Source organism: Heptranchias perlo, chromosome 23 (assembly GCF_035084215.1).
Source record: "Heptranchias perlo isolate sHepPer1 chromosome 23, sHepPer1.hap1, whole genome shotgun sequence".
NCBI lineage: Eukaryota > Metazoa > Chordata > Chondrichthyes > Hexanchiformes > Hexanchidae > Heptranchias > Heptranchias perlo.
The window spans coordinates 19,832,113-19,859,702 of NC_090347.1; the positions used below are offsets into that span (position 1 = coordinate 19,832,113).

The 27,590-nt window shown below is 39.8% G+C and overlaps 2 protein-coding genes across 2 annotated transcripts in view; both read left to right on the top strand.

Moving 5' to 3' along the window:
• The window catches only part of sdk2b (sidekick cell adhesion molecule 2b), a 712,889-nt gene that overhangs the window by 416,400 nt on the left and 268,899 nt on the right, over positions 1–27,590 (top strand). Inside the window, exons 3-5 of the mRNA XM_068004137.1 lie at positions 14,961–15,067; positions 21,205–21,352; positions 27,247–27,380. Coding sequence (XP_067860238.1) covers positions 14,961–15,067; positions 21,205–21,352; positions 27,247–27,380 — 389 coding nt within the window. The remainder of the gene's footprint in view (positions 1–14,960; positions 15,068–21,204; positions 21,353–27,246; positions 27,381–27,590) is intronic.
• rpl38 (ribosomal protein L38) overlaps positions 1–27,590 on the top strand; it is a 535,859-nt gene that overhangs the window by 166,647 nt on the left and 341,622 nt on the right. The gene's annotated exons all lie outside the window — the stretch shown is intronic.

The window sequence follows — 27,590 nt, forward strand, 5'->3', positions numbered from 1 at the left end:
TCCAGTCCCTATCCATTTTTCCATAATTTTAATCGAGAATAAACTCCTTCTCCTTACTATATATTAGTGTAGAAATACTAAATCTCGTAGCCAGGTCAATAAAATGTAAGTTGTAAACATTTGTGTCTTCGTCCCATACCTTTAGATCCATGGCAACTACCTCGTTAAAGTCACGAGCTAATGGAACACTTACAATAGGACGTGGGAGCGTCCGTCTATACTTCATACAGATTTCACAATTCTCGCTAAACTCTATTAGCCTCGTATACTCATCAACTACACCTGCACCTTTCAGCAGGATTTTTAAACATTGACAAGGAGGGTGGGCAAATTGTCTATGTAACTTCAAGACAATTTGTTTTTTTTCTCTCTTATCCGTATCGCCTGATGCCATTAATACTTGCCTAACATGCTGATGAGAAACATCAGGTTTTATCGAGGGGATACAATAATGCCCTGACTGGGTAAACTGCAAATCAACCGATTTCCCAAAAATGATTGCCTCATAGTATTCATGTCAAATTTCATTTTTGCCTTTTTCATGGACGGTTTACCCAAAAGTATAGGTACTTCACTGGAGACTATATCTGTACTTATTAAATGGCTTACTCCAGCTATCTTACATGGAATTATCACTCTCTTGAGTGACCTCAAGATGGTTGTCATCTCCAAACCTAAAACATGTAGAACTTTTATGTTCCTTAACCTTGTGTCGATCCTCACTACTTAGTGAATCAGGATAACATTTTAACCAATCTACTCCACATACAGTTGAAGTACATGTACTATCTAATACCGCACAATTAAAGGAATCCGTGATTAATACATTCACCACAGGATTAAAACTCCTTGTGGCCAGTATAATCTTTTCATATTCATCATTGTCTTCATCTTTTTCCTCATTATCTTTATTCTCTTCCTCAGAACTACTTTCTTCATGCGTCATTTCAAAGAACCTGCATCTTCGCTCTGGCCAATTTGCCTCATAAATGATAATTAGAGTCACATCTAAAACATCTACTGATTTTTTCTCTGGCATTCCTGGGATTCATTCGTCCGATATCACTGTCCCAATTTTGTCTTCTGTTGATATAACTGGATTTGATGTACCTACTTTCATCACCAATCTGGCTGTTTTTAATCCTTCCATCATTTCAATACCTACATCTGGTCTCTTGAAAATTTTGAAACCTGGACTGGCGCCTGCGTTTAGTATCTGGAACATTTCAAAACCTGGTAACCATCAAATCTTCCATTCTTTGCATCAGAGCGGAAGACCTCATTTGTTCCATGAAGGCTGAAGGGAATGACTGTTTCCCCAGGAATTTTTTTTAAGGCAGCAGACATTTGATCCAACAGAATCTCCTATTCTGAGAACTGGACGCCAGTTAGGACCAGTTGCCTGTCCACATGAGACACCTTAGCACAATCTAATAATTCAAACACTAATACCGATCCAGGGATTCACTATCGGAACTTTGTCAGCCTTTTGTACAATTTGTTAAAGTCCATGATATACTCTTCCATTGAATAACCGTCCATTTTCCAAAATCTATCAAATGCTGACCAGGCCTCGTAGGCACTTAACAGGTCATCTTTCTTGTAGATTTGATCCAAAAATTCTATTAGAAAGGTAAAACCTTCATCATTATCCAAAAGATCTGCATCCATCTCGGAAAATACCTGACTTCTGATTTTACTTTGTTCAGGAAGTGACAATGCCAAGGCCATGCCTTGTTTTCTCATTGGCAGAGTGGTAACCCATGTCCACATATCAACTTCATTTTTCCACTGGTCATACGGTTCAAACTCCGAGAACATCGGAGGGAAATTGTACCTTTCTGCCATTTTCCACACTGGCCACTAGGCTTTCAAGTTTTGTTTTAAGTCCACAAAAAAATCGTAGTTTCCAACCTCCACCTTTAGGCAACCATCCTCTGCTACCATGTAATAAACTGGATGGTCAGGTGGTGAAGGATAGAATACTAGAGCCTGGTCTTCAGTTGCTTCCAAGCCTTTATTCACAGAGCTCCACACTACACCCTCGATCATCTCTCTTATAAATGGATACAAGAGAATTCCCAATTGATGCACACCACCTGAATACAATTAACACTAATTGATAAAAAATCACATGGATGCAATTAACAACAGCGGACACAGAAATAAGGTGATCGGCAAAAGAGCCAGAGGCGACATGAGGAAACGTTTTTTTACGCAGCAAGTTGTAATGCCCTGCCTGAAATGGAAGTGGAAGCAGATTCAGTAGTAACTTTCAAAAGGAAATTGGATAAATACTTGAAGGGGAAAAAAATTACAGGGCTATGGGAAAAGAGCAGGGGAATGGGAATAAATGGATGGCACTTTCAGAGAGCCGGCACAGGCACGATGGGCCAAATTGCCGCCTCCTCCTGTGCTGTACCGACCATAATACTATAATTTATTTGGTACACAGCAGAAGAAAAACACACTCCAGTATTAGCAAGGTGAGACTGTACCAATACTGCAAATAGAACTTGTTAAAAAAAGTCTACAATTATTTGAGCAGTGCTGAAAGATTCATTTAATAGTCCCATTTTTTTAGGGAAATGAAATATTGTTGAACCTTAAAAAGAACTCAATTTATAAGATTGCTAAAAGCAACTGAAATAATAGAATGAGCTGTTCTAAAAAAAAAATTCTGAAGTGGAACTATTATTTGAGATTATTTTAAATAACACCACTGAAATCCTTTATTTCCACCTTGTGTTCTCATTTATTTTTCATGTGTTCATTTTCCCATCATTTCTATTCCTTAAACATCTTCTTGTTAATTTTTTTTTAAGTATTTCATTTCCGATTTGTATTACAGAAAGGCCTTTGGAGAATTTATTCTTAACACATTCATTGTTACAACTACAGATTCACGGCAGGCCAATGGTAAAAGCTAGCATATGTCTTGTTAATTTGCTTTTTTCTCTTTCTCTGGTGAAAAAGTAGATTCTTGCTGGGTTCATGGGCACTGGCAGCCCTGGGTGCCGAGCCCAATTCATAATTTTTCATCAGTGAAGGTTGACACTGAGTGTTGGCGGGGTATTTGACTTGCGAGAGCATCGTAACTAAGCCTGATCCTATTCCTACAAGATGACTACACCCCAGCTGATGTCCAGGGTGTGATAGCTAATGTAGCACAGACTGGGGATCGAACTTGTCACCGTGTGGTCTTTGTGGCTTAATACCGCACCATATTTATCCTTATTCACCAGGGGAACTTGTGCAGTTTTTTTTAGTCATTCATGGGATGTGGGCGTCGCTGGCAGGGCCAGCATTTATTGCCCATCTCTAATTGCCCTTGAGAAGGTGGTGGTGAGCCGCCTTCTTAAACCGCTGCAGTCCGTGTGGTGAAGGTTTTCCCACAGTGCTGTTAGGTAGGGAGTTCCAAGATTTTGACCCAGTGACGATGAAGGAACGGCGATATATTTCAAAGTCGGGATGGTGTGTGACTTGGAGGGGAACGTGCAGGTGGTGTTGTTCCCATGTGCCTGCTGTCCTTGTCCTTCTAGGTGGTAGAGGTCACGGGTTTGGGAGGTGCTGTCGAAGAAGCCTTGGCGAATTGCTGCAGTACTCCTGCAGATGGTACACACTGCAGCTACAGTGTGCCGGTGGTGAAGGGAGTGAATGTTTAGGGTGGTGGATGGAGTGCCAATCAAGCGGGCTGCTTTATCTTGGATAGTGTCGAGCTTCTTGAGTGTTGTTGGAGTTTCACTTATCCAGGCAAGTGGAGAGTATTCCATCACACTCCTGACTTGTGCCTTGTAGATGGTGGAAAGGCTTTGGGGAGTCAGGAGGTGAGTCACTTGCCGCAGAATATCCAGCCTCTGACCTGCTCTTGTAGCCACAGTATTTATGTGGCTGGTCCAGTTCAGTTTCTGGTCAATGGTGACCCCCAGGATGTTGATGGTGGGGGATTCGGCGATGGTAATGCCGTTGAATGTCAAGGGGAGGTGGTTAGACTCTTGTTGGAGATGGTCATTACCTGGCACTTGTCTGGCACGAATGTTACTTGCCATTTATCAGCCCAAGCCTGGATGTTGTCCAGGTCTTGCTGCATGCGGGCACGGACTGCTTCATTGTCTGATGGGTTGCGAATGGAACTGAACACTGTACAATCCCCATTTCTGACCTTATGATGGAGGGAAGGTCATTGATGAAGCAGCTGAAGATGGTTGGGCCTCGGACACTGCCCTGAGGAACTCCTGCAGCAATGTCCTGGGGCTGAGATGATTGGCCTCCAACAACCACTACCATCTTCCTTTGTGCTAGGTATGACTCCAGCCACTGGAGAGCTTTCCCCCGATTCCCATTGCCTTCAATTTTACTAGAGCTCCTTGGTGCCACACTCGGTCAAATGTATCCTTGATGTCAAGGGCAGTCACTCTCACCTCACCTCTGGAATTCAGCTCTTTTGTCCATGTTTGGACCAAGGCTGTAATGAGGTCTGGAGCTGAATGGTCCTGGCAGAACCCAAACTGAACATCGGTGAGTAGGTTGCCACTTGATAGCACTGTCGACGACACCTTCCATCACTTTGCTGATGATTGAGAATAGACTGATGGGGCAGTAATTGGCCGGATTGGATTTGTCCTGCTTTTTGTGGACAGGACATACTTGGGCAATTTTCCACATTGTTGGGTCGATGTCAGTGTTGTAGCTGTACTGGAACAGTTTGGCTAGAGGCGCAGCTAGTTCTGGAGCACAAGTCTTCAGCACCACAGCCGGGATGTTGTCGGGGCCCATAGCCTTTGCTGTATCCAGTGCACTCAGTCATTTCTTGATATCACGTGGAGTGAATCGAATTGGCTGAAGACTGGCTTCTGTGATCTTGAGGCTATCGGGAGGAGGCCGAGATGGATCATCCACTTGGCACATCTGGCTGAAGATGGTTGCAAACGCTTCAGCCTTGTCTTTTGCAATCACGTGCTGGACTCTGCCATCATTGAGGATGTGGATGTTTACAGAGCCTCCTCCTCCCGTTAGTTGTTTAATTGTCCACCACCATTCACGACTGGATGTGGCAGGACTGCAGAACATTGATCTGATCCATTGGTTGTGGAATCGCTTAGCTCTGCCTGTAGCATGTTGCTTCTGCTGTTTCGCATGCATGTAGTCCTGTGTTGTAGCTTCACCAGGTTGGCAACTCATTTTTAGGTACGCCTGGTGCTGCTCTTCTACACTCCTCATTGAACCAGGGTTGATCCACTGGCTTGTTGGTAACGGTAGAGTGAGGAATATGCCGGGCCATGAGGTTACAGATTGTGCTGGAATACAATTCTGCTGCTGCTGATGGCCCACAGCGCCTCATGGATGCCCAGTTTTGGGCTGCTAGATCTGTTCTGAATCTATCCCATTTAGCACGGTGGTAGTGCCACACAGTACGTTGGGTGGTGTCCTCAGTGTGAAGACGGGACTTTGTCTCCACAAGGACTGTGTGGTGGTCACTCCTACCAATACTGTCATGGATAGATGCATCTGCGACAGGTAGATTGGTGAGGGTGAGATCAAGTTGGTTCGCTCACCAACTGCCGCAAGCCCAGTCCTTCAGGACTCAGCCAGCTCGGTCAGTAGTGGTGCTACCAAGCCACCCTTGGTGATGGACATTGAAGTCCCCCACCCAGAGTACATTGTGTGCCCTTGCTACCCTCAGTGCTTCCTCCAAGTGGTGCTCAACATGGAGGAGGACTGATTCATCAGCTGAGGGAGGGTGGTAGGTAGTAATCAGCAGGAGGTTTCCTTGCCCATGTTTGACCTGATGCCATGAGATGTCATGGGGTCCGGAGTCAATGTTGAAGACTCCCAGGCCCACTCCCTCCTGACTGTATATCACTGTCCCGCCACCTCTGATGGGTCTGTCCTGCCGGTGGGACAGGACATACCCAGGGATGGTGATGGAAATGTCTGGGACGTTGGCTGAAGGGTATGATTCTGTGAGTGTGGCTATGTCTGGCTGTTGCTTGACTAGTCTGTGGGACAGCTCTCCCAATTTTGGCACAAGTCCCCAGATGTTAGTGAGGAGGACTTTGCAGGGTCGACTGGGCTTGGTTTGCCTTTGTCGTGTCTGCTACCTAGTGGTCCATGCCGGGTGGTCTGTCTGGTTTTTTTTCTTATTATGACTTGCAATAAATCTAAAGTAAAGAATGGCAGCCTTGAATCACTAGAGAATGTCTCTGTAAATATATTGGCTGTGAACTAAAAATCACCATAGTGTTAATACAATCTGTATTTTATTTTAATCTTTTCAGTTACTAAAAACATTGTCAACTTTGGGGTCAGTCGTTTATCTGTCGGGATGTCACTTGCCTGAAGTCTGTGTTCCTTGCTCATAACTCAGAGTTGCCAAGAGTGCCCATGTGTCGGCCTGCTGGCCCATATCAGGAGATTAGGTCATCTTGAGACCTGTACAACAAGGGTAACTGTTGCATTTTTGGAATTCATTTACCTTTATTATTCTGCATACTTTTGACTCCCATGCTTCAGATTATTCTCATAGGTGAGCCCTAGCTCTCTATGAAAATGAGTGTTTTCACTTGTCCTAATATCTAGGTAAAATTCAGAACGTGCCCAGCTAATGTACAGAATCCTTTTCAGATTGTTTTAGCCATTGATTCTATCGTGTGCCTTCAGGGTTCCTTCATGACTAACTCCCTTTGAAGATTCCAGACAGGCTTGCTTCAAAGGCTACAGACCAGCACTCTTTAAAAGCTGCAGGTGGAATTGGAATAACTGCCTGTTAAATTCAATACGAGCTTCCAAACAAACAGACAAAACGTCCACCTTTGAGTTGAGTGCCTTGGCCCATCCCACAACACTTGATTTTAGACAACTTATTAATTTTGCAACAAAATGAACTGGAACATTCTTCTGAGTGAAGCTGATTTTTAATCCCTTATGTTTTGGGATAGAATTATAGAGAATAATAACCATATTGACAGATTTTAACAGAAAAATACTGGACTCACTCTGTGAACAAGCTATCACCTCAGTTAATAGCATTTGTAGAAAATGCTATAAAAAGATTACCTGGTACCCATTTCATCTTATTTGCAGTTGGTTGATTTGAAGTTTCGTTGCAACTCACTGGGAAGCTATGAAGTCCCCTCACAGATGTTGGCAGCTTTGAAGTTTATCAAGATTACAGATGAAGACTTCTCCATTTTTGGCCCTTTTTAAATCTTGTTATCCCAGATAATTTCAGCTGTCGTATTGTAGATGGGTGAACGTTAACACTCCAAACCTTTGAGACCTTGAAATCAAAGAAAGGTTTCAGTCATGTCCCCAGGAAATGAACAGCAAAGCCTGTCTAGTAATTGCTGTTAGGTACCTCTCTATCTTCTGCCTCCATAAGATTTCACTTCAGTCTTTGAAAGTAGAAAGAGCGTCAGAGCAAACCTCATCTTTAAAGTTTAAAATATGAAGTGAATTTATTACACAAGTAACGAACAAGCAAATAATCTAACAGTAATATCATAGTGTTGACCGGAGGTCACCGGTTACGGTTATTGGCTTAGTACAAAGAGGAGAAGAGTCAATTCTCTCTTAACTCTCAATTCACTTTATTCACGTCATTAGATCATATACATATAGCTTATACCTCTGGTTAGATATAGACATGCAGTTTGCACCAGGTTATACAGTTTTATACCCAAACTAGGATCTAAACGCACACCCACTAGGTTTCTCTGACACTCCCTGAGTGGTCACAGAATATAAAGGATAATACCCAAAAAGGAGAGCTGACGCTGGCCAGGCGTTCCATTTTCTCTCTCTCTCTCTCTCTCTCTCTCTCTCGACGTCGTCTCTACGTACCTGACGTAGGTTCTTCCACTTCCGCGATGGTTGGTCTCTGGAGTCTTCGCTCTGGCTCCATGCCCCAGATTCTTCATTCTTATTCCGAATCTTATCTCTTCAAGCTGTGCTGTCTCTCTCTCCCGTTGGTTTAGGTTTGCTCGCCGAGTCTGTGTCTTCTCCTCAGTGGCTCTGTCCCAAGGACTTAGGTAGCATTACCTCATTACTCCTTTTCTAAATAAGGACTTGTGTCTTATCACATCTCCTTTGTCTTTCACAAAACTTAGCTAATTCAAACCGGTTCCAGCCAGCTCAGGCCAGCGACTGAACTCAGGTTACTTCAGTTCAAAAGTTGCTTTTGCCTTTGTGTCAGCAGCTGGGAATCTCAGGTTACTGCAGCCCCTGGCCAACAATATTTATATTTACAGTAGACAAGCTTTAATTCCTCAAGTAGATAAAACAATAAAAACAATCACAACTCTAACAAAGACAAAACTTGCATTTATATAGCACCTTTCACATTCTCAAGACATCCTAAAGCACTTCACAACCAATGAAGTACTTTTTGAACTGCAATTACTGTGATGTAAGGAAATGTGGCAGCCAATTTCCACACAGCAAGGTCAAACAAACAGCAATGAGTTAAGTGACTAGACAGTTTTTTTTAGCGATGTTGGTTGAGGGATAAATGTTGGCAAGGACACCGAGAGAAAATGACTTTTCAATACACAGTATTTTTTTTATCTTTCAGGAATATGAGCCTGTCTCTTCTGAGGGTTGTAATGAGACTGGCCAGGTGCATCACTTTGACTTTAATTGGCTGTTAAACTCTCTGTATACAATGACCGAGTCTGAAAGTGGTAGCCACCACAATAACACATTGTTTTGGAAACCAAAGGTGCCTGGGAAGAACAGAGAGATGTGTTGCCCGGAACAAAATTGAAATCATATCCTCTGATTAGCTGCGCAATAAATGAAGTCATCAGCAGGAAAAATAAAGCCTTAAAACTAAACATTTGGAAGTCCCAGGTTGTGTTAGGCCTTTCATTGCACTACAAGGCATGCCATTTATTTGTGGAGAGCAAAACTTTTCATCACAATGTTCAGTCAGTATTTTATTTCTTCCAATGAGCTCAGGAGAGGACAGTTTTGGTTTTGTTTTTGCAATTATTAAAATCACAAAGCCTCATCTCTTCCCACCTATTTCCCCAGTGTTTGCATCAATTGTGCAAAACAGGTACATTGACATACAATTTAGCTAATTGGAGATTCCATCACAATCCCTCCATTACCTCTCAAAAAAAGCAGGTTGTCTGTGTTCAGCATTATTGCATTATAAACAAAAAAAATCAAGAGTTTCAGTTATAGTTGTTTCACCCATCATTCTGTGGACAACACTACAGAAAAAAAATGTTACATTGTTGTAAAGTTTTTTCTTTGATGATGTGTATTGACAGATTAAAGGTGAATTTTTTAAAAATCTCTATTTTAAAGTGGGTGCAGCAAGTGGGAGAACCAACACACTAAGTGGTGATAGTTTACTCCCTTAATTTCTCACACGTGGTGAATTCCTGATTTCAGCCCGACAGGATACGCCAGTGCTACATTCAACACATTGCCTGACAGCCCAGAAGAAATAAATATGTTTCTATGAAGACTCAGTTTTTGAAACTATCACAAGTAACGCTTAACGTAAAAATCATAGCAAAGTTGAAAAGACCATGTCAGTCATGTTAACTACTCTGTTTAATATCTATCTAGCCAGTCTCTGAGCAGTAGTCTTGTCAGCCATCTAAATGTACATTTCATTGCTAATACCTTATTGACACAATCTCTTTACAAGAAAAGGAGGGGAGTGTTATACATTATACAGTGCTCAAAGGTTCAGGAGTTTTAAAAATACCAGCGACTCTTGACCTGTGTTAGGACTGGCATTTTCAGGTATTTTAATTGTAATCTGAGATAGGTTTGAAACCTTTTTGTGATTCATTCTCTGGATGTGAACATCACAGGCAAGGCCAGCATTTATTGCCCATCCCTTGTTACCCTTGAGAAGGTGATGGTGAGACTTCTTCTAAACCATTGCAGTCCATGTGATGAAGGTGCTCCCACAGTACTGTTAGGTCGGAAGTTCCTGGATTTTTACTCGGGGATGATAAAGGAATGGTGATATATGTCCAAGTCAGGATGGTGTATGACTTGGAGGGGAATTTGGAGGTGATGGTCTTCCCATGCACCTGCTGTCCTTGTCCTTCCAGGTGGTGGAGGTTTGCAAAAAAAAATAGCTTTGAAATCGGTTTGACCTGTGTTCAGTCTTCCATTGAAACAACATCCAGGCTTGGGCTCATAAGTGGCAAGTAACATTCGTGCCAGATAAGTGCCAGGCAATGACCATCTCCAACAAGAGAGTGTCTAACCACCTCCCCTTGACATTCAACGGCATTACCATCGCCGAATCCCCCACCATCAACATCCTGGGGGTCACCATTGACCAGAAACTTAACTGGACCAGCCATATAAATACTGTGGCTACGAGAGCAGGTCAGAGGCTGGGTATTCTGCGGCGAGTGACTCACCTCCTGACTCCCCAAAGCCTTTCCACCATCTACAAGGCACAAGTCAGGAGTGTGATGGAATACTCTCCACTTGCCTGGATGAGTGCAGCTCCAACAACACTCAAGAAGCTCGACACCATCCAAGATAAAGCAGCCCGCTTGATTGGCACCCCATCCACCACCCTAAACATTCACTCCCTTCACCACCGGCGCACTGTGGCTGCAGTGTGCACCATCCACAGGATGCACTGCAGAAACTCACCAAGGCTTCTTCGACAGCACCTCCCAAACCCGCGACCTCTACCACCTAGAAGGACAAGAGCAGCAGGTGCATGGGAACAACACCACCTGCACGTTCCCCTCCAAGTCACACACCATCCCGACTTGGAAATATATCGCCGTTCCTTCATTGTTGCTGGGTCAAAATCCTGGAACTCCCTTCCTAACAGCACTGTGGGAGAACCGTCTCCACACGGACTGCAGCGGTTCAAGAAGGCGGCTCACCACCACCTTCTCGAGGGCAATTAGGGATGGGCAATAAATGCCGGCCTTGCCAGCGACGCCCACATCCCGTGAACGAATAAAAAAAAAGTAGTCACTGGATGCATGGTTATTGAAAAAATAATGGAAATGAATCTTCTTCAGGTAATGGAGTGTGGTGTTTGTGTTCCAATTTACTGTTACGCAGAGTACAAGGGTGTAGGTTTACTCCCATGACTCTCCACCCAAGATGTTGCCAGTCTTCACTATGCAATTCATTTCAAACACGAAGCAGAAGCTAAGTGCTTCCCTGGAAAGAGGTGGGGGGGAATAATAAGTGGGTATGTCACTTTGGACAGCTCTCATACACCTGATGTAAGAGCAGCAGGGACGGATTACTGGAAACAAATCACCCATGCATGCTCTGATGAATGTCATACAGCAAAGGCAGGAGGGAATTATATGATGGCAGAGAAACAACTTTAAAATTGCATAGTAAAGTTTTCTGTTAAGTAAAAAATGAAATTGTGTTGCTGGGCTTTATAAAGTCTATATTTTCTTTAAAAATCCACATATAGAAGCCAGTGAAAGCTAGGGAGGAGAAATAATTATTAATCTCATGATTATGTGTTACTATGAAATTAATATTTGTGCATAATTACATCGTCATGGGGTGAGCAACTTTTTAACATCATTAACCAAATTATGCAGTTAAATGATAACTGTACAAATGAATGAGAAATTGTTTCCCAATGCAGACCTGTTTGGAAATCATGCAATCTTTGCTCACTAATTTATATTATAAGAAAACATCAACAGTGAGAATGAGGCATGCTTCCCCTTTTTGTTATACAGAAAAAAATCTGGCATTGAGAGTCAACGGTTAAAGTATGATTAAAGATTCATAAATACAATTCACTGCACTATGGTGACAGTGCAAGTTTTCAATGGTTTCTATTTTTAGAAGAATATGAGCTGAAGTACACTTTAGTTTACTCAGTGCAGCTTTTTATAAGTGTTATAGTCTGTGTAATGTGTCACATTACATAATACATCACAAATACAAAACATGCAATACTTCAACTATTCCATTCCAATGTTACTGTACCTTAGTGTCACATGTTATAGCACAAGTCTAACAGGTTGTACTGCTGTGTACACAAACAGTGGGAATTGCTGCACAACCAGCAATATCATTGTCTTATATAAATAATTAGCAATAAACTGTACCTTAATTTGCACCTCTACTATTTAATCGAAGAAATCTGTAATTTTTTTTTCTGAGAGCAGAGTACACTTACTACCTGCATGACCTGTGACTGATAAAATGTGGTGTTGTGTGGGTCTTGCTGCTTAGTGCCCAGGTAATGCCAGGTGATAGTCATAGTGCTCCAAACCTCTTTGGCTGAAGGAGGTTAATATACTAAGGTGCCTTCATCAATTTTATCACTGGCATCGCTTGGTTTTTCAGACCCTTTCACAGGTGGTTGGATGGAGACTTTAAAATTTTCCATGAATTTCAATGTAGAAAACTGGCAAAATCTAATCAAAAGCTTCAAAAACAGTTTATCCTGGAAGGATTAAAGATATTTTAAATATGAAAATAAAAGCAGTTGGGGGCATTTTAACTTCACACAGTCTAATTCCTTTTACTGGGAATGAAATTTCTGATGCATCATTTTAATTTGTGAACAGCTACCTTTTACAACAGGTGCCTCCAATAACCTGAATTACCAAGTCGTTCTACATTTATAAAACAGAACTGGCTCAGTGTCGCTCATGACACCCAGTTGGAGGTTTACTTGCATTGAGGGTGTTCTGATTCAGCAATTTTAAATAAACAACTTTTATTCCCAAGGAGCTTTAAGAAGGATACGGGTGAGACACTATCATCAGAACAAAGCCTTAGAACTGAACTCTGCTGCAGTGTCATGCTGAAACATTGAACTTCTCTTATGTGCTGATTGGCCTGCCATGCATTTCAAATATTTTCTGCTTTTTAACCAGCGAGGTTCATGTGACATTCCTCTGTTTGTTATTTTAATGGAGGTGTTAACCCATGTAAAATAAATGGGTTAACCACTGTTATTAAAATAGAAGCATGGAAAAATGTTGCAAGTGCATGTTGTTGTTATTATCACCAACAGTAATTTCAAGCCGATATTGTTCTTTTGACCCTGTGAAAAGGTTTATTTTCTTGTGTTGGAAATAATAATCATTACAAAAAGGCACAAAAATCTAATTTGCAGGAATGTGCAAAGGGAACTGAATTTTGTACTCTCTGGTGGACATGACTGGCTATCTCCAGTCTGGAGTTTGTAGTCTGTGGTATTATTGATTAGTCATGTAAACTCACAAACAGGGCAATTATCTGTATCACACAGCACAATAATACAGTAGTAAAATCCTAAATATGGGAATATAAGTCAATTTTAATTAAGTAAAACTCCAACTTCACTGATTCATTTCCAAACCCTGGCAGTTTCACAGGTACAGTGACAGGAATGCTTTAATAGTGTTCAGTTAATGCATCATCCTTAATTCAAAAAAGCAGCTGCAACTAGTCTTTAAGGAAATAAACCTTCACATATGATGGAAGCTGGGCATATCTCAGAAAATTCCTTTGTGTAAAATAAAAAGTTTTAAAATCTGCATTTTAGCAGTTTATTTTTTTATATATATAACTTCTTTGTGGACAAGCACTAAATATATTTTTAACTGCAACTCTCAGAAACCATCATTTTTTTCTGCCTCAAGTCAATAAACAACAGAGTGCATCTAATTGGTTCTGACCAGCTCCAATTCTGACCTCCAACTAATCAAATTGAGTCTAACAATGTTCAATCCTACCTTTTAACTGACCTAATTAATTGATATTGATAACTTCCAATCCCTGTGGATTAAAAAAAATACATTAATTGAAATGCTGCCTGTCAGCTTAAAACACTAACAGTTGGCTTGGATGATGCTCTTGTTCATTCAGCAAGTGTTTGATTTCAAGGGTGTGCGACAGACCATAAACTGATAATGTGGTAATTTGGGATCATGCTGAGTACTGAACAATCAAGTGAATCCAGTATAGAGGCTGAAATATTTTCAGTAGTAATGGTGAAAAGATAACAGGAAATTCTAATCAACATATCATGAACTATTGCTTACGTAAAAGTATGCTGAAGAATGGTATCCCTTCCAAGCTAATAAATCACTGGTACCACCAGTTTGATGCCAGCCTCATTGTTTTAGCAATGCAAGCTGAGAGTGCAGAGTTAGATTGCCTGCTCACACCTCTGCAATCAGGGAAAATACAGCTCTGTACCTTTTCACTGAACTCTGACAGTTGGTAAAATTTCTATTGTTGCATGAGACCTTATGGAAAGCTGATTCTTTTTAACATGAGAAGTGTAAAGGTGTTTGAGCAAACCAGCTTGATTCTTGTAAAACTTTAAAGTTTCAAAAGCTGGCTACTCACTGCTTGTAGTTTGCAATGCTGACACAGTTCTACAGTTCACCTTGCATCTCTATGATATGAAACCCGCTTTCCAGAGGCATCAGAGTTGCAATGTAATGGCACCAAGAATCAACTTTCTCTTCAAGATTATCTTCTACATTGAAAGTGAACAAAATAAACCCATTGAGTTTTAGTGACACTGCAGATTGACATTTGAACTGAGACCTTCTGAAAGGGAATCTTAACAATCTACTACCAGAGCATCTGGCTCCCTCTCCTCAGGCATTTCTGAGCTATTTTAAACACACAATAAATCAGAGATCTGTTACAATGAGGTTTCATTTTTAAAGGATGGCTGTACAAGGAGCCATGAAGAGTATCAATTTATTCAATGTGAGATTCTCCACATGTTGTTAGTTTAGATTGCCAGCTGGCAAACTGGGTGAGTCGGATAGAGGACACAAAGGAAAATTCTAAAACTGGGCAGCTTGCCATGGTTTGATCAAGTCATTAGAAGGAAAAGAATGCTGCATGCTGGCACTGATTCAGCAACTGTGCACATGCAGATTAAAATGTTTAGACTTTAAAAAAGAGCATCAATGCAAAAAACAAACTTCGACATGATCTCCAACTGACTAACTTGTTCTTACTTTTAGATACCTGATCCCATCACTGGATCGATCCCATGCTGGCTTTTACCGTTGCATAGTGAGGAATCGTGTTGGTGCACTGATGCAGAGGAGGACAGAAGTCCAGGTGGCATGTAAGTTGGCCCAGAGTGCTAGATGATACTAATGTGCCAGTAGGGCAGCTGCTGAATGTGTCCTTGGTAGATGATGTGACATCAGCAGATGAAAAATCCAACTTAAATACATAAAAATATCTTATCCAAGTTCAACTTGTTTGCTGCTGATAGTGGGTAGAGTGATGGGAGTGGGAAGGAGTGACAGTCCGTGACTGAAAGAACCTGGTGCTAAAACTGTAAATTGGTAAAAACAACTTCACATATGGCAATTCTGCTGATGTGAACAGAGATCTAAATCTATTTTTAAAAAATTAAACAGAGAATAAAAAAAGATAATGACTGTTTTGGGAGTTCTTTTACATTCTCAGATGAAGCTATAACAAATCAAGTGCTTTTCTACTGTTGATCAAAAAGTTATGTTTAGAACACTACTGCCCTGAATTCCACTTTCTGCAGATATGACTCCCTTTCTTGTCTCATACTGGAAAAACCTTAAGGGAATTTCTATTCCCAAAGCTCCCCATTCTGCAATAACCCAAAACCAAAATTGGACGAACTAACAAATAAAAGTTGTGTTGGAAACAGTTGATATGGAAAGCATTTGAAATTTTCTGCATCAATTGAGGAGCTCACTTGAGTCGGTTGTATTACAAATTGTGCTGACATCCACTTTGCATTATGAATTCCTGCCAATCACAGATGCATGACCTAGCAGCAGCGAGGAAATGTCAGCACAATTTGTAAACAATACATGTATTTAAGATTCTCAATCTCAGCTCGATAAATATCAGTGTCATCTAATCTGTGTATTTTAAAGTTTTATTTTGTTGCACAAACCCATTTGATTCTAAATTAAAGCACATCTGATATTCTACATGTACCCGATCTGGAGCTGCCTGACCCAGGAAAAAAAATACTCAATCGGTAGAAAGCTTTCTGGAGCGGATGTCTCCAGATTGACTCCCAGCCTGATAAAAATTGCCAGATCCCATTGAACTGAACGAAACACCTCTCTGATGCAGTAGTGTTTCCTCATTATTGATGTCACCTCAGCAGCTCTGGGGGGGGAAAAGTAACCTGAAATGGTAGGTCTCCATAAGGACTTTGAAAATATTTTTCAACATGTGACAAATACATATTACTACATTTTCTTCTTTGAAAATACTTTTTGTAAAAGATGCTTCCCTTTAAATTTTGTTCCTCATGCCCCCTATTTTCCAATCCTGATCCACATAAAATACCTGACAACATCTAGTAGTCTTAGACTCTTCACAGTTTAATGAGCAATAGCTGAGACTATCTTTGTTACTTTATCTCAATCTGTTCCATTGCCTCTATGTCTTACAGTGACTTCATTGGCCAAAGCATAAAGTATTAGCTGTTGGAAAAGTGAACACTATAACCACTAAAATGGCTTGTTTTCTTGTATGGCAAATTGATGCAAACATGCAATGAAAAAAAAAGTGTTACCATATTTTCTTCAAATGGACATTTGTACCTAATTTCAAAACAATCATCTGTATCCCAGGGCCTATTATCGTTGGCAGTTTTTCATTCTTCTATCTGTCTGCTTTAATGGTAATAATTTAATAGTACAGTATGTGGCCCATCCACATACGTATACCCGGAAATCCACATCAGGGAGCCTTTCACGGGAGATGTAACATGACATCTGATAATACATTGCTTTACAGGCCTAAAATGAAAATACTGATATTTTAAAAGTTGGATTTATTCTTAGTCATTCGATCTTCACAACATTGGAAGAAGAATGAAGTCACAGAAACAAATGAGTGAACTTGACAGGCAAGAAAACGTGGAAGACTCATGGAGTGAGAGGCAGTTGCCACAGGATTTCTTTTTACGCTGTTGTGTTCCTTTGGCTAGGCCTATATCCAGTCACCTGTTTTCTTCACCTTTCAAGAAAATGGGCACCACAGGAGCTTGATGTGAGATGGGTCCTGTGCATTCATTTGCTGAGGAAGGACATATATTGCCAGATAGTAAATCATCCTGGAGGTTGTCAGGAATGAAACTTTAGGCTGCTGAAGTTTCCATGGGGAACATAATGTGACACATTTCAGCATGTTTAGCATGTGGAGAGCAGAATGCCTTTTTTCTATCTCAGTAATGAGGATCTTCCATCTGTTCCTCCCTCTGCATGACTAAATGTGCTGTAATACAACATCATATTTTTACTACATGAAGATCAAAGTGGATTTTTCCCAATCAGAATAATAGTCCACTGCGAACGGTAAAAGCAAGCTTAAAATTACAGCTGTATTGGATGGTGTAACCTGAGTTCCATGCTTAAGCACTGTACCAAGAGACAGTACAAATGCTTATAGCCTGAATGTTGAAGTGGGGAGAAGGGAAATCGGGGAAGTTACACTGCTGCTTAATTACCTAGGTAATGAGAATCTAATCAGGCAGCAGCATTAATGAATAACGATAATGTGAAAATCACAGAAGATTTTGTACATTGTTTTAATTAGCTTAATTAACCATAGTCTATTTGGGCACAGCAGAAACGTGCACATTTACAGCAAGCTGCAGATCTGTAGAAAGGCAATCCTTTAAGGGCACAAGAGGCTTTTGCTAGATTTATCTTTCTCATAGGTTTGGAACAAAACAAAAAGAAGTAATCGATATCGCCAGCTATTGTTAGACCAATAAACCTCATCAACAGTTATTCCACAGTTCGCTATTGAACCTTCTATTTTAAAATTAAAAACCTGATGTTTGGCTCAATTTGGGGTGACTTTGATTTGAATGGCCTACTTCTTTAAGAATAACGTCCCACTGCACTTGCAAAATGCCACTTTGTTAACTTTTGTCCATTCCATGCACACACCTACATCACCTCATTGACAGTCAGTGTGTCTTGCTGTGAATTCCCTGTGCTATCATCTGAGAGAATGAAAATTGCATGTTATTTTCGCACATGAAAGAGTTCCTGTAACTTATCTTCATTAGGGAGAAGGCCTTTTTATTTTATTTTTTTTCCAATATATGATCCAAAATATTTTTACCAACATATATGTTTTGGATTTTTTTTTTGTTTGATTTTATTTCTGCAGTGATTTGGTCATACTGTGATAATCATCTTGAAGCAAAATGGCTAAGAGCATAGTGGATTCGATCAGATCACTTTTCCCATGGCCATTTTTGCATCAAGCCAACCATCCCAGTATTTGACCTAAACACTGTGAAGGAAGTTCTGTAGTTCACTGTATATTGCCAAGCTTCCAGTGAGTTTTTTGGTAATGTGCTGTTCTGGTCATAAAATCTGTTTTCAGATGTCTGGGGGCACACTTCCTTCAGAAGATATTTTATGTGCCCAATTTAAGATTTCAGTCATACAGACTGTTGTTTTCAAATGTGCAGTTTACTATTAATTGTTCTTTTGCACAAAAGTACAAGTAGTGATAAGTTTTCAGAAAGCTTATACAAACATAATGTCGATTGGTAACTCAGAATGGTAGTTCAAATAGCTCATGCTCAGTGGAAAAGATGTGGTGTAGTATTGTGCTGTTTTGACCCTCAGGGACCCCCAATATGTGTCTCAATTATAGACTCAAGTAAAAACAGCAAATGTCTAATACCTCAGTTTCATATGAGAATTGCCTCTGTCAATCATATTTAATCTGTCTCTTTTTTCTCTGATGCATTTTATTTCAGGAAGGAAAATAAGGACAATGTAAAACATATTCTGGTTTCTTCCTGCTTCATTTTCTTATGATATCTCATCCATTGTATTCCCCACCATCTCCCAGCTGTATCCTCACAATTTGATTGACATTGTTGAGCTCATTTTCTTCTGCTCTTTCCCTCCCAACTATATACCTTCAGTCAACTCATTAACATATGTAATTTACTGCCGCTCTTGTGATGACACAATGACAGCTATTGGTGTTTTAGATAGATTTCAAACCATAGGCTTTATGTTCAAAATGACTGGCAGGCATCAAAATCAATACCATAATGCTGTTTCTTATTACTGCACTGAAGGAGACTAACCTTTCAACCGAATTCTTTAGTTAATACACAAGTTGTGTAAAACCACTACAAATAGTGATACACAGCCAGATAGACAGGATGATTTTCAGACCTAATTTTAAAAAAATGAAACCTGACTATCGAACTCAGTAAGGAAATAAATATCTTTAATATCCTCTCTTTATGCCCCGTGTGAGTTTTTGCAATTGTATCATCCTGATCATTTGTACTACAGTAATCCATTTACTGAGGATCCTGTTTCTGAAGCATCTTAAATGCCTTAGGATCAGTGACTGGTCGATTCTGAACGTACAGCTTGAAACTGACCTGAAATTGACAAATAGATTGTTGGGAAAGAAAAATGGCTATTTGAAACTGGCAACGTTTGGAATTAAGGAGAGGCTGCATTGTTATGTTTAATATATTATCTGGCAGATTGGGTGTCACAAAGTGTTGAGGATACGCTCTACAGTACAAGTGATGACAGCTGCAGATGTCCTTGTACTATTAAACAACATAGAGTATCACAAAAGGAAGATTGTCAATGAGACAAATAAGCAACTGAGGAAAATGTTCAACATTGTTTTTTTTTATGTTTACACTTTTCCATTTTAAGTCCTTTCAGAAATAAGCAGTTTTACTGTTCAAAGAAGAATGTAATTTAATGTTAGTTTTATATACTTCCTGAGAGAAAGAATGTTTGTGTGGTGGAGAATGGAGCACTTTCTCAGTTTGGATATCCACTGTCAGCATCACACACCTGTCAGGTCAGGATCAGAACAGATTGAATGCAGAGGAAAGCTCCCTACTGTGAGCCAGCAATGGGTATTACCAACTCCAAACTCAGAAAAGCACCCGTTACTGCACCCACTGTGTCATTATTATTTCCTCCAAGAGTCATCCTTATGGCCTCACTGAGTGAGAGCAGACAATTTAGGAACACATTAGTGACTATTTACTATTTTATGCTGGGGGCTCATGCCCACTTGGAACTGTGTTGAGACTGCCCATACTCATCTCATGTAGGTCTCCAATAACCAGCAGGCAGAGATTACTTGCACCTTGTCATTCTGCAGTGGATTTAAATTCAAATATGAAAGTTGAAAGGGCATTTTGGAAACCCACTGTGCCACTCAGTCCTGAATTATATTAGTTCACAACCCCTGCACATGAAGAAATATTCAATTGTGTGGGATAGTGGTGGTGTGTGGTAATACACAGTGTAATGAGATAATGGTACCCACTTTCAAGTGTACACATCACAGATTTCCTGATCTCACTGAGCCACTGTGAGTCGATGCCAAGAGAAGGTCAGAAACCTCGCCACAGAGAGGAAATGCAAAATTGAAAGAGGGTCTTTGGCCATTTCAGTGCAACCCTGACAAAGCCCTGGACACTGGTTGCTTCCTTGCCCTCTTGGCTGCAGGTAGTGCATGACATGGAGAGACCATCACAAAGGAAAAAGGGGGGAGGAAATTTGCTATAAATATTTTCAAAACAAAATAAATGGTCTATTACAACAATGTAACCTGATTGGCTGGTGAGAAAGCACTAATCCTCACTAGAGTTCCTAATTTTGTGACCATCAGGTAAATTTGAAAAGTGTTCTTTAAGGGATCGTCTTCCTGCTTTATAGATTCTGATCAGCATCTCGGAACCTCTTCCAACTTTCAGTGCAGTATGTTTAATTTTTGATGAACGTAAAACTCCTCATTTTTCGAATATCTTTCTTGCATGATGTGCATCATCCATGGCAAAGGTGGTGGGTGTTCTGCTTTTATACCTCTGCCAGTGCCATTCCAAGACCAGCTATCATGAGATATGGCAGCCTAGGATAGATTTCCCTTCTATTTTCCCTTTCTTCCAGTTGGAATGCACTCGGCCTCTGCTTTACACTTCTCCATGGCTGGGATTACCAATTCAACATGAGCAATCACTGACATCAGGCGTGTCCCACCACTCTGTGGCTCAAAGTCACTGCACAGGCCCACTGCACAGGCCTGGTTTTTAATACGGCTTTATATTACTCTACACAGAAATTAACAGACTATTGTTCTTCTAGATGTTATAACTAAAAATGGTTATACGCTGAGGCCTCTCGTGGATATTTGGTGCTAAATGGCTGAAACTGACTGTTTATAAATACTGTTTTTTAGATATGGCAAACTTTGAGGGTGGTGAAAAACATCTAAGTGTCTCCCAGGGAAATGCTGCAGTTATCAGGGCACCGAAAATTTCCACCTTCCCCCAGCCCCAAGTCACATGGTTCAGAGATGGACGGAAAATCTCACCCAGCAGTCGCATGTAAGTTTTATCAATGTGATCTTTATGTTACATTTTTTAAATTAAAGTTACATTAATGTGAGAATAATGTCACTACTTTTTTTTGAAAAAGGGGGTCTAGTTTTCAAGTATTTTCAATCTTTTGCTTTTTATGTCTGTTTTTATGTCTTTTTTTGTTTGAACAGTGAATGCTGATGGCATTATCAGGACAGGTTACTGAGCCTGCCAGTGTGAGAGAGCTGAATAATATCCAGTGAGGTACAGTCATTAACCCAGCTGTGCTTCAACTTCAGTTGTTTATGCTAATTCAACTCCCTCACACTGCCGAGACAAATAAGTGAAAGCATGTTAATGATAATTCGTTGTAATTGTTTGGAATTTAAAATCAGTACTAATGCGAAACACTTCTTAAATGCAACTTAATTACTGTAGTCATGCTATAAACAGCTGCTCCTTCCCCCACTCCAGAGAGGGAGAAAGAATAGGAAATGGCAATATAGAAATAAATATTAAATTATTTTTTGACTAACAAGGGTACCATAAATCCAAAGCATTTGTTTTGATTATTTAATAGAAAACCATCTTGTAACAATGATTAGTTTCTTGGCATCCATAGTAAAAAAAAATGGATTGATTGAGATCCAAAAAATTGCAAGGTAGCAAAATACGTGTTGATTACACTTTTACTCTAAGGGGACGGGAGTGAGGTATGGCACTTTCTCCTTCCGAGCACATTGAGTGCAAGTACTGCAAAACTTTTCCTTAATATAAAGTCATACATTTGCCTCTAGTCTTTTTATTGTCATCAATTCCTCAGTCAAATACTTCCCAGAAGATCACGAGAAGAATTCCAAACTGCAGTTTTTAATTGCTTGCCATGACTGCCCTGCTTCATTTGTTCCTGATGTATGTTGAACATTTGGACTGATGTATTCTCTCTCACTGGTGCTTTTGTATTGTGTTGATTTTCAGTGATCTTTATTTGAATGGTTGCTATATTTTCTTTCAGTATCCTGTTTTAATGAGTTTTCCTTTCCATATTTTGTTCATACCCTTTGCATTCATATACAAAATTGTAAGTAGCCTAGCAGATTTTAGTGGTGGGAGAAATATGTAATTTGACACCACCAGCTTTTGAATATGTATAAATCCATACCCTCAAAATAGACATACATTTAAATCTACTTAAACTGGGTATATATATATAATAAATATATACTTTTAAATGGGGTGTTTATATCACAGGTGTATGTTTAAGTACAGTATGTTCTTTACTGCAAAATGCACTGGCCTTCTATCCCGATTCATTCACCAGAGTTGAAATGAGAACTAACACACAATTTCCACTGTGATCATGGATCATTTCCAATAATCACTGCTTTTATTGTCTCAGTTTTATAACCAGTTGTGTAGTGATTTTATCTGCATATTATGCAGGAGCACGAATGCATCACCAGTCATTAAATGAGACAGTTGAGTATTCTTTGTTCATTTGCTGTTTGCTGGATATGCAGCTGAATTGAGTTAAATCTACACCCTGAGAACCACCAAAGCCTTTCCCAGAGAGAGTGGTGCAGGGATAGAATAAAAATTCATGCTTGGAATTCCACGACACATCAATTTCCAATCACTCCTGTTCTATTAGAGGGAGGTCCCTGGCAGCATGTAGGTGCTCCCAATTTACATTTAGAAATAATGCTATTTTCAGAATGATGAAGCCTGAATTACATGGACTGTGGTATGCACTGGCTGATTTTACGTGCTGGTTGAATGTTGTAGTGACACAAAATCTGCATATTTTACTACTGGAAACAGAAGGGTTCAAGAAAAGCCTCATGGAATGAATCCTGACGACTTGGTGGGTAAATGTATCATCTGATGTGCTGCTGAGCCACACAGACAAGGAAGGTCTCACTATAAACCTTCAGTCTGCATCGAGTAGGAGCGCTACAATTAGCCTTGGTGTTTGTGGGTAGGGAAGGGAAAAACTTTCAGCTCGAGGTCCATTGTGTTTAGATATTCATTGATGGGTCTGCTGGAAAGTTTATGAATGGGCATGAGGTGAGAACAGGATCAGACTCAGCTGTGACGCCCCCATCATGGTCAAATATTCTGCCAGTACTCACTGGTTGCAGTCGCACTTGAAGAATAATGACTTGCGTGAGGCATGGTAGGGCTGCTGGCATCCATGGAGCCGTATGTCAATAAGAGACAGTGTCTGCAGGAAAGGAGGAGAGTAAGTGGGAGAAAATGGGGGCAAAAGATTGAAAAATCCCTGATGCAGGCAGAGGGCTAAGCAGATTATCTGACCAACCAACAGAGTTTTTGTAAAGATGCTGTTTTACCATTGATGCACATTGTATTGAACTAACAATGCTATCTAGTGTATCTCTCCACTCCTTCACTCCTGAAGTACAGGTACGGATATTTCAGGAAGGAGCTGGTCAGATATTTATGAAGACACGTAGAGACCACGTTTAATGCATTTACACTTTACTGTAACATTGCACATCATTAATGTTCACAGGAGTTTAATGGGAAAAGACTCGAATAATTCTAACTGGAATTCAGTTTGTAATTTGAGAAGTGATGTCGACTGTGCGGTGGTATCCTGAAAACAGATTTTTAATAAAGGCATTCAAATTCTGGGCAAATTTAATTTTTGCACAGTTAAACAGAGATTGCTCAGTCTTATCAGCAGTGGACTATGTAGAGAGAGAAAAGAGGTGCAACATGACAAAAAGGATAATGCTCTGTGCTTTACATTAAAATTATCAGGCAGTTGCAGACATCAGTCTTTGTTGAGTTTGAATTTTACTATGAAAAGAGTGAGAGAATCACTGCTATCACAAGTGTCAGCAGTTGCATTCAGGCCAAATTATCCAATATTTTGTGCAGTGCCGAGTGCTTTGTTTAGCATTACAGCATTATTCAACTTTGTGCTGATTTGTTGTGTGCACGGTTATCATACTGAGCAATGGAACTTTCCATCCAGTGACAATATAAAAATCTCTAGTCAAGTGTGCCACATGGCAAACAGAAAGCAGTGTGCTACCAACATGGACCTGAGAGCGCGTCCAGCTGCAAAAGAACCTTTTACTGTACACATTTGACATTTCCTTTACACAAGCAATCTCACTTTCTTTCTCTTACTCTATTCTTGCAATTTTCTAAGTGACACAGTTAGTTTCTAGACTTCGATATTTCAGTTTACAACCAACAAATGTCCCAATTTGTTGACCGAGGACATTGCTAGACACAAAAGTGTGTGTCTGTTTGGTAGATGTTTTTTAGTCCCAGATCAACAAGTTTATGCCAATGAGCAGATTTCTGAGTCAACATACACATGTAAAAATTTGAGTTTAAAAAGTCAGAGAAAATGTAAACGAAAGAAGTTTGACAGTGGTCAAGACTATTGATGTGCTGATGTGTCATCAAGAATCTAATGATGAAGCAATTCACATTTTACTTGCTGCTAATAAGAATGTTGGTTCAGAAGAGCAACGCTGCACCAAACTCAATGCTCAGCTCTCCCTGTTTAGCTTACTTCACTTGGTTCTGCTTCCCATACGCCACAGGTCAGTGAAGTGAGAGCATAGAGAACCATTTTACTGTCAGCAAAATAACATGGGACTTAGCAACTGGGTGGCATTTGGCTACCGCTATCATGATGTCAGCCTCATTTTTAGCCAGCCAGAAGTGGAGCCAGTGAATCTGGCAACACCTTGCAAGGTTCATGAAAAGTGGGTCTCCATTACCACTGGAATAGTAAAGGTTACATCAGCTGCACTCTTCAAATATGAAAGCACCTCACATTTAGATGCGGTGTGAAAAGTGTAGATGCATTTTTGTGCTATATTTGCAAAGTCTGTGGCTAATAGATGGTCTGATTTTAAATTCTATAATAATGAAGTTATATTAAGTGGTATGATAATCACTGCACATCATTGTAGTATTCTAAAGAGCCTAGTTCTGCTGATTTTAAATGGACAATTAAAGATTATTAAATTGAAGTTTTTAAAGGTAATTAGACCTCATGTAATTACCCAACCTCCTTCCCACCATCATTTCCAATCTCAAAATCTCACACTATCCTTTTCAAATGCAGCAGAACTCTTTTATATTGAAATCATTCCGTATTTCTGATAAACGTTTTCAGGAGTCAGTTAATTACATTTAATGATTGGCATTTTTACGAAATTCAGAGATCTGCTAATTTAAGTTACAGTAACAGACATTAATTATATTTATAGTATTATGCAAAATATATATACATAGGGCACAAAATGAGCAGTATAGCTGAACAAAATACTGCGGCTGTACGAATTACAGTGACCTACTAATTTGAATACTGGAGGCGGCATATATTGCCAGGTATGGGCGATTTACTCTGATATAATAGGTATAATATCTTGAGAACTTGGATGAAATTTGGTAAGTGATCAATTAAACTTGAATCAGAATGCTGTGCATTTTAGTTTTCAGGAGCAATTGAAATAAAGTTTTGAAATTGTTCCAACCAACTAGTATCCTCTAAAATGTAGAACCAGTTCAAAAAGGAAGCTGTTATTACATTATCAGATTTGCAAGAAGGAATCGACCCATTGTTACACTGTTAGCTTCTCGACTGAACCTCACTGTGGTCTGGCACCAGTCCATCTGCTGTTTACAAAGGCAAAGACAGCTACTCTAAAGGAAAGCAAACCTGATCCAAGCAAAGAATCCCAATTATTGCAGAATTGCTCATCCAAGTATAATACAATATATATTATAGAGCCGCTCAAATAGAACCAGTCCATTGTAGCCTTAGCAGCTAGTGTGCATTTGATTGAGACTTTCTTTTTCTGGCCATCTGACCTTCCCTGATGATTGGGAAAGGTCCATTCAGGCCAATGATCAAGAAATCACATGCAAAAAAAATGGCAGGCAATAAAGGAGCCAGTCTGTGCTACTGAACGGTCATATTACTGTTCCAATGCTACGACCTCTGGAGGTACGAGGGAAAACCACTTCTTCAGATGGATATAGCTGGCCCTGCAGTATCACCATATTTATCTTAACACACTAACACTGATGGTGTCCTGCCAACAGTCACCCTGTCTTCAACAACACCTCTGCATACCATTAAATATTAAATCCTGATCCACGATAAAATGTTCCTTAATGATCTAAATTTTAATGCTGAGCATCTATTCCATTTATTCCTGTGTCTAGGTCATGTGAAAATCTATTTCCACCTGACCTAGACACAGCAGCATTTATCAGAAATCTAATCACATTTGTATAAAATATATTTTGTTTAATATTTAATGTAGACTATGTTTAGACTAAGATGCTGAATGAACATTAAATGAGAAATTGTATAAAATTTTGCAAATTGGATATTTTTCACTGCAGTTTATAGAAATCCCAATGCAAGCAGAAAAAAATCTTGGTGAGGTACTTAGGTGTTTAAGATTCAACCCTTTTACTGTTTTAACCAAAATGAAGTTAAATAGTAAAGTTATCAATGGAAATCTTCCTGCTTTGCATTATTTTCATCAAGTTTGTTTCCTCATGTGATGGTAACTTTCTTGTGAAATCACAAAACTATCTGGGCTGGAGCTGTTAGCACAGATAGCACAAACTACCGAATTTCAGTGAGACACAAACATATCAAAGTATCACTGTGGGACTTTCACCTTAAAGGAGAAAATCTGATTGGAAATATTCACTTCCAATTACCAGAAGTTAGTTGGAGTTATAGACAAGATATGAGAGTTGTTTACCCTATGATAATGAAACAGGGATAATGTCTCTTTGGCTCCAGACAATTATGTGCACAAAGAGCATTACAGTCTTAAAAGACAACACAGGCAGATTTCGTTTTTTGCAGGCCTTCCCATTTTTCATTTCTCCCCCCTTTGTCCCAACAGAGCTATTACAATGGAAAACACGCTCGTCATCCTGTCAACAGTGGCCCCCGACACAGGAAGATACTACGTGCAGGCGGTAAATGACAAAAATGGAGAAAACAAAACCAGCCAGCCCATTACCTTGACTGTGGAAAGTAAGTTACACAGAGATTGAAATTAAGTTATGAACAGAGCGTATTCATCAATAGGTTACACAATGAATGAAAGGTATTTCAGAAACAGGAACAATATCTACACTAAACAAAAGCTAAAATCATAGTATACTACACAGAAGTATGGGTCAAGAATCATACAACAAAACAACATCACCTCAGGTCAGTCCTAATCAATATGTCATATGATGA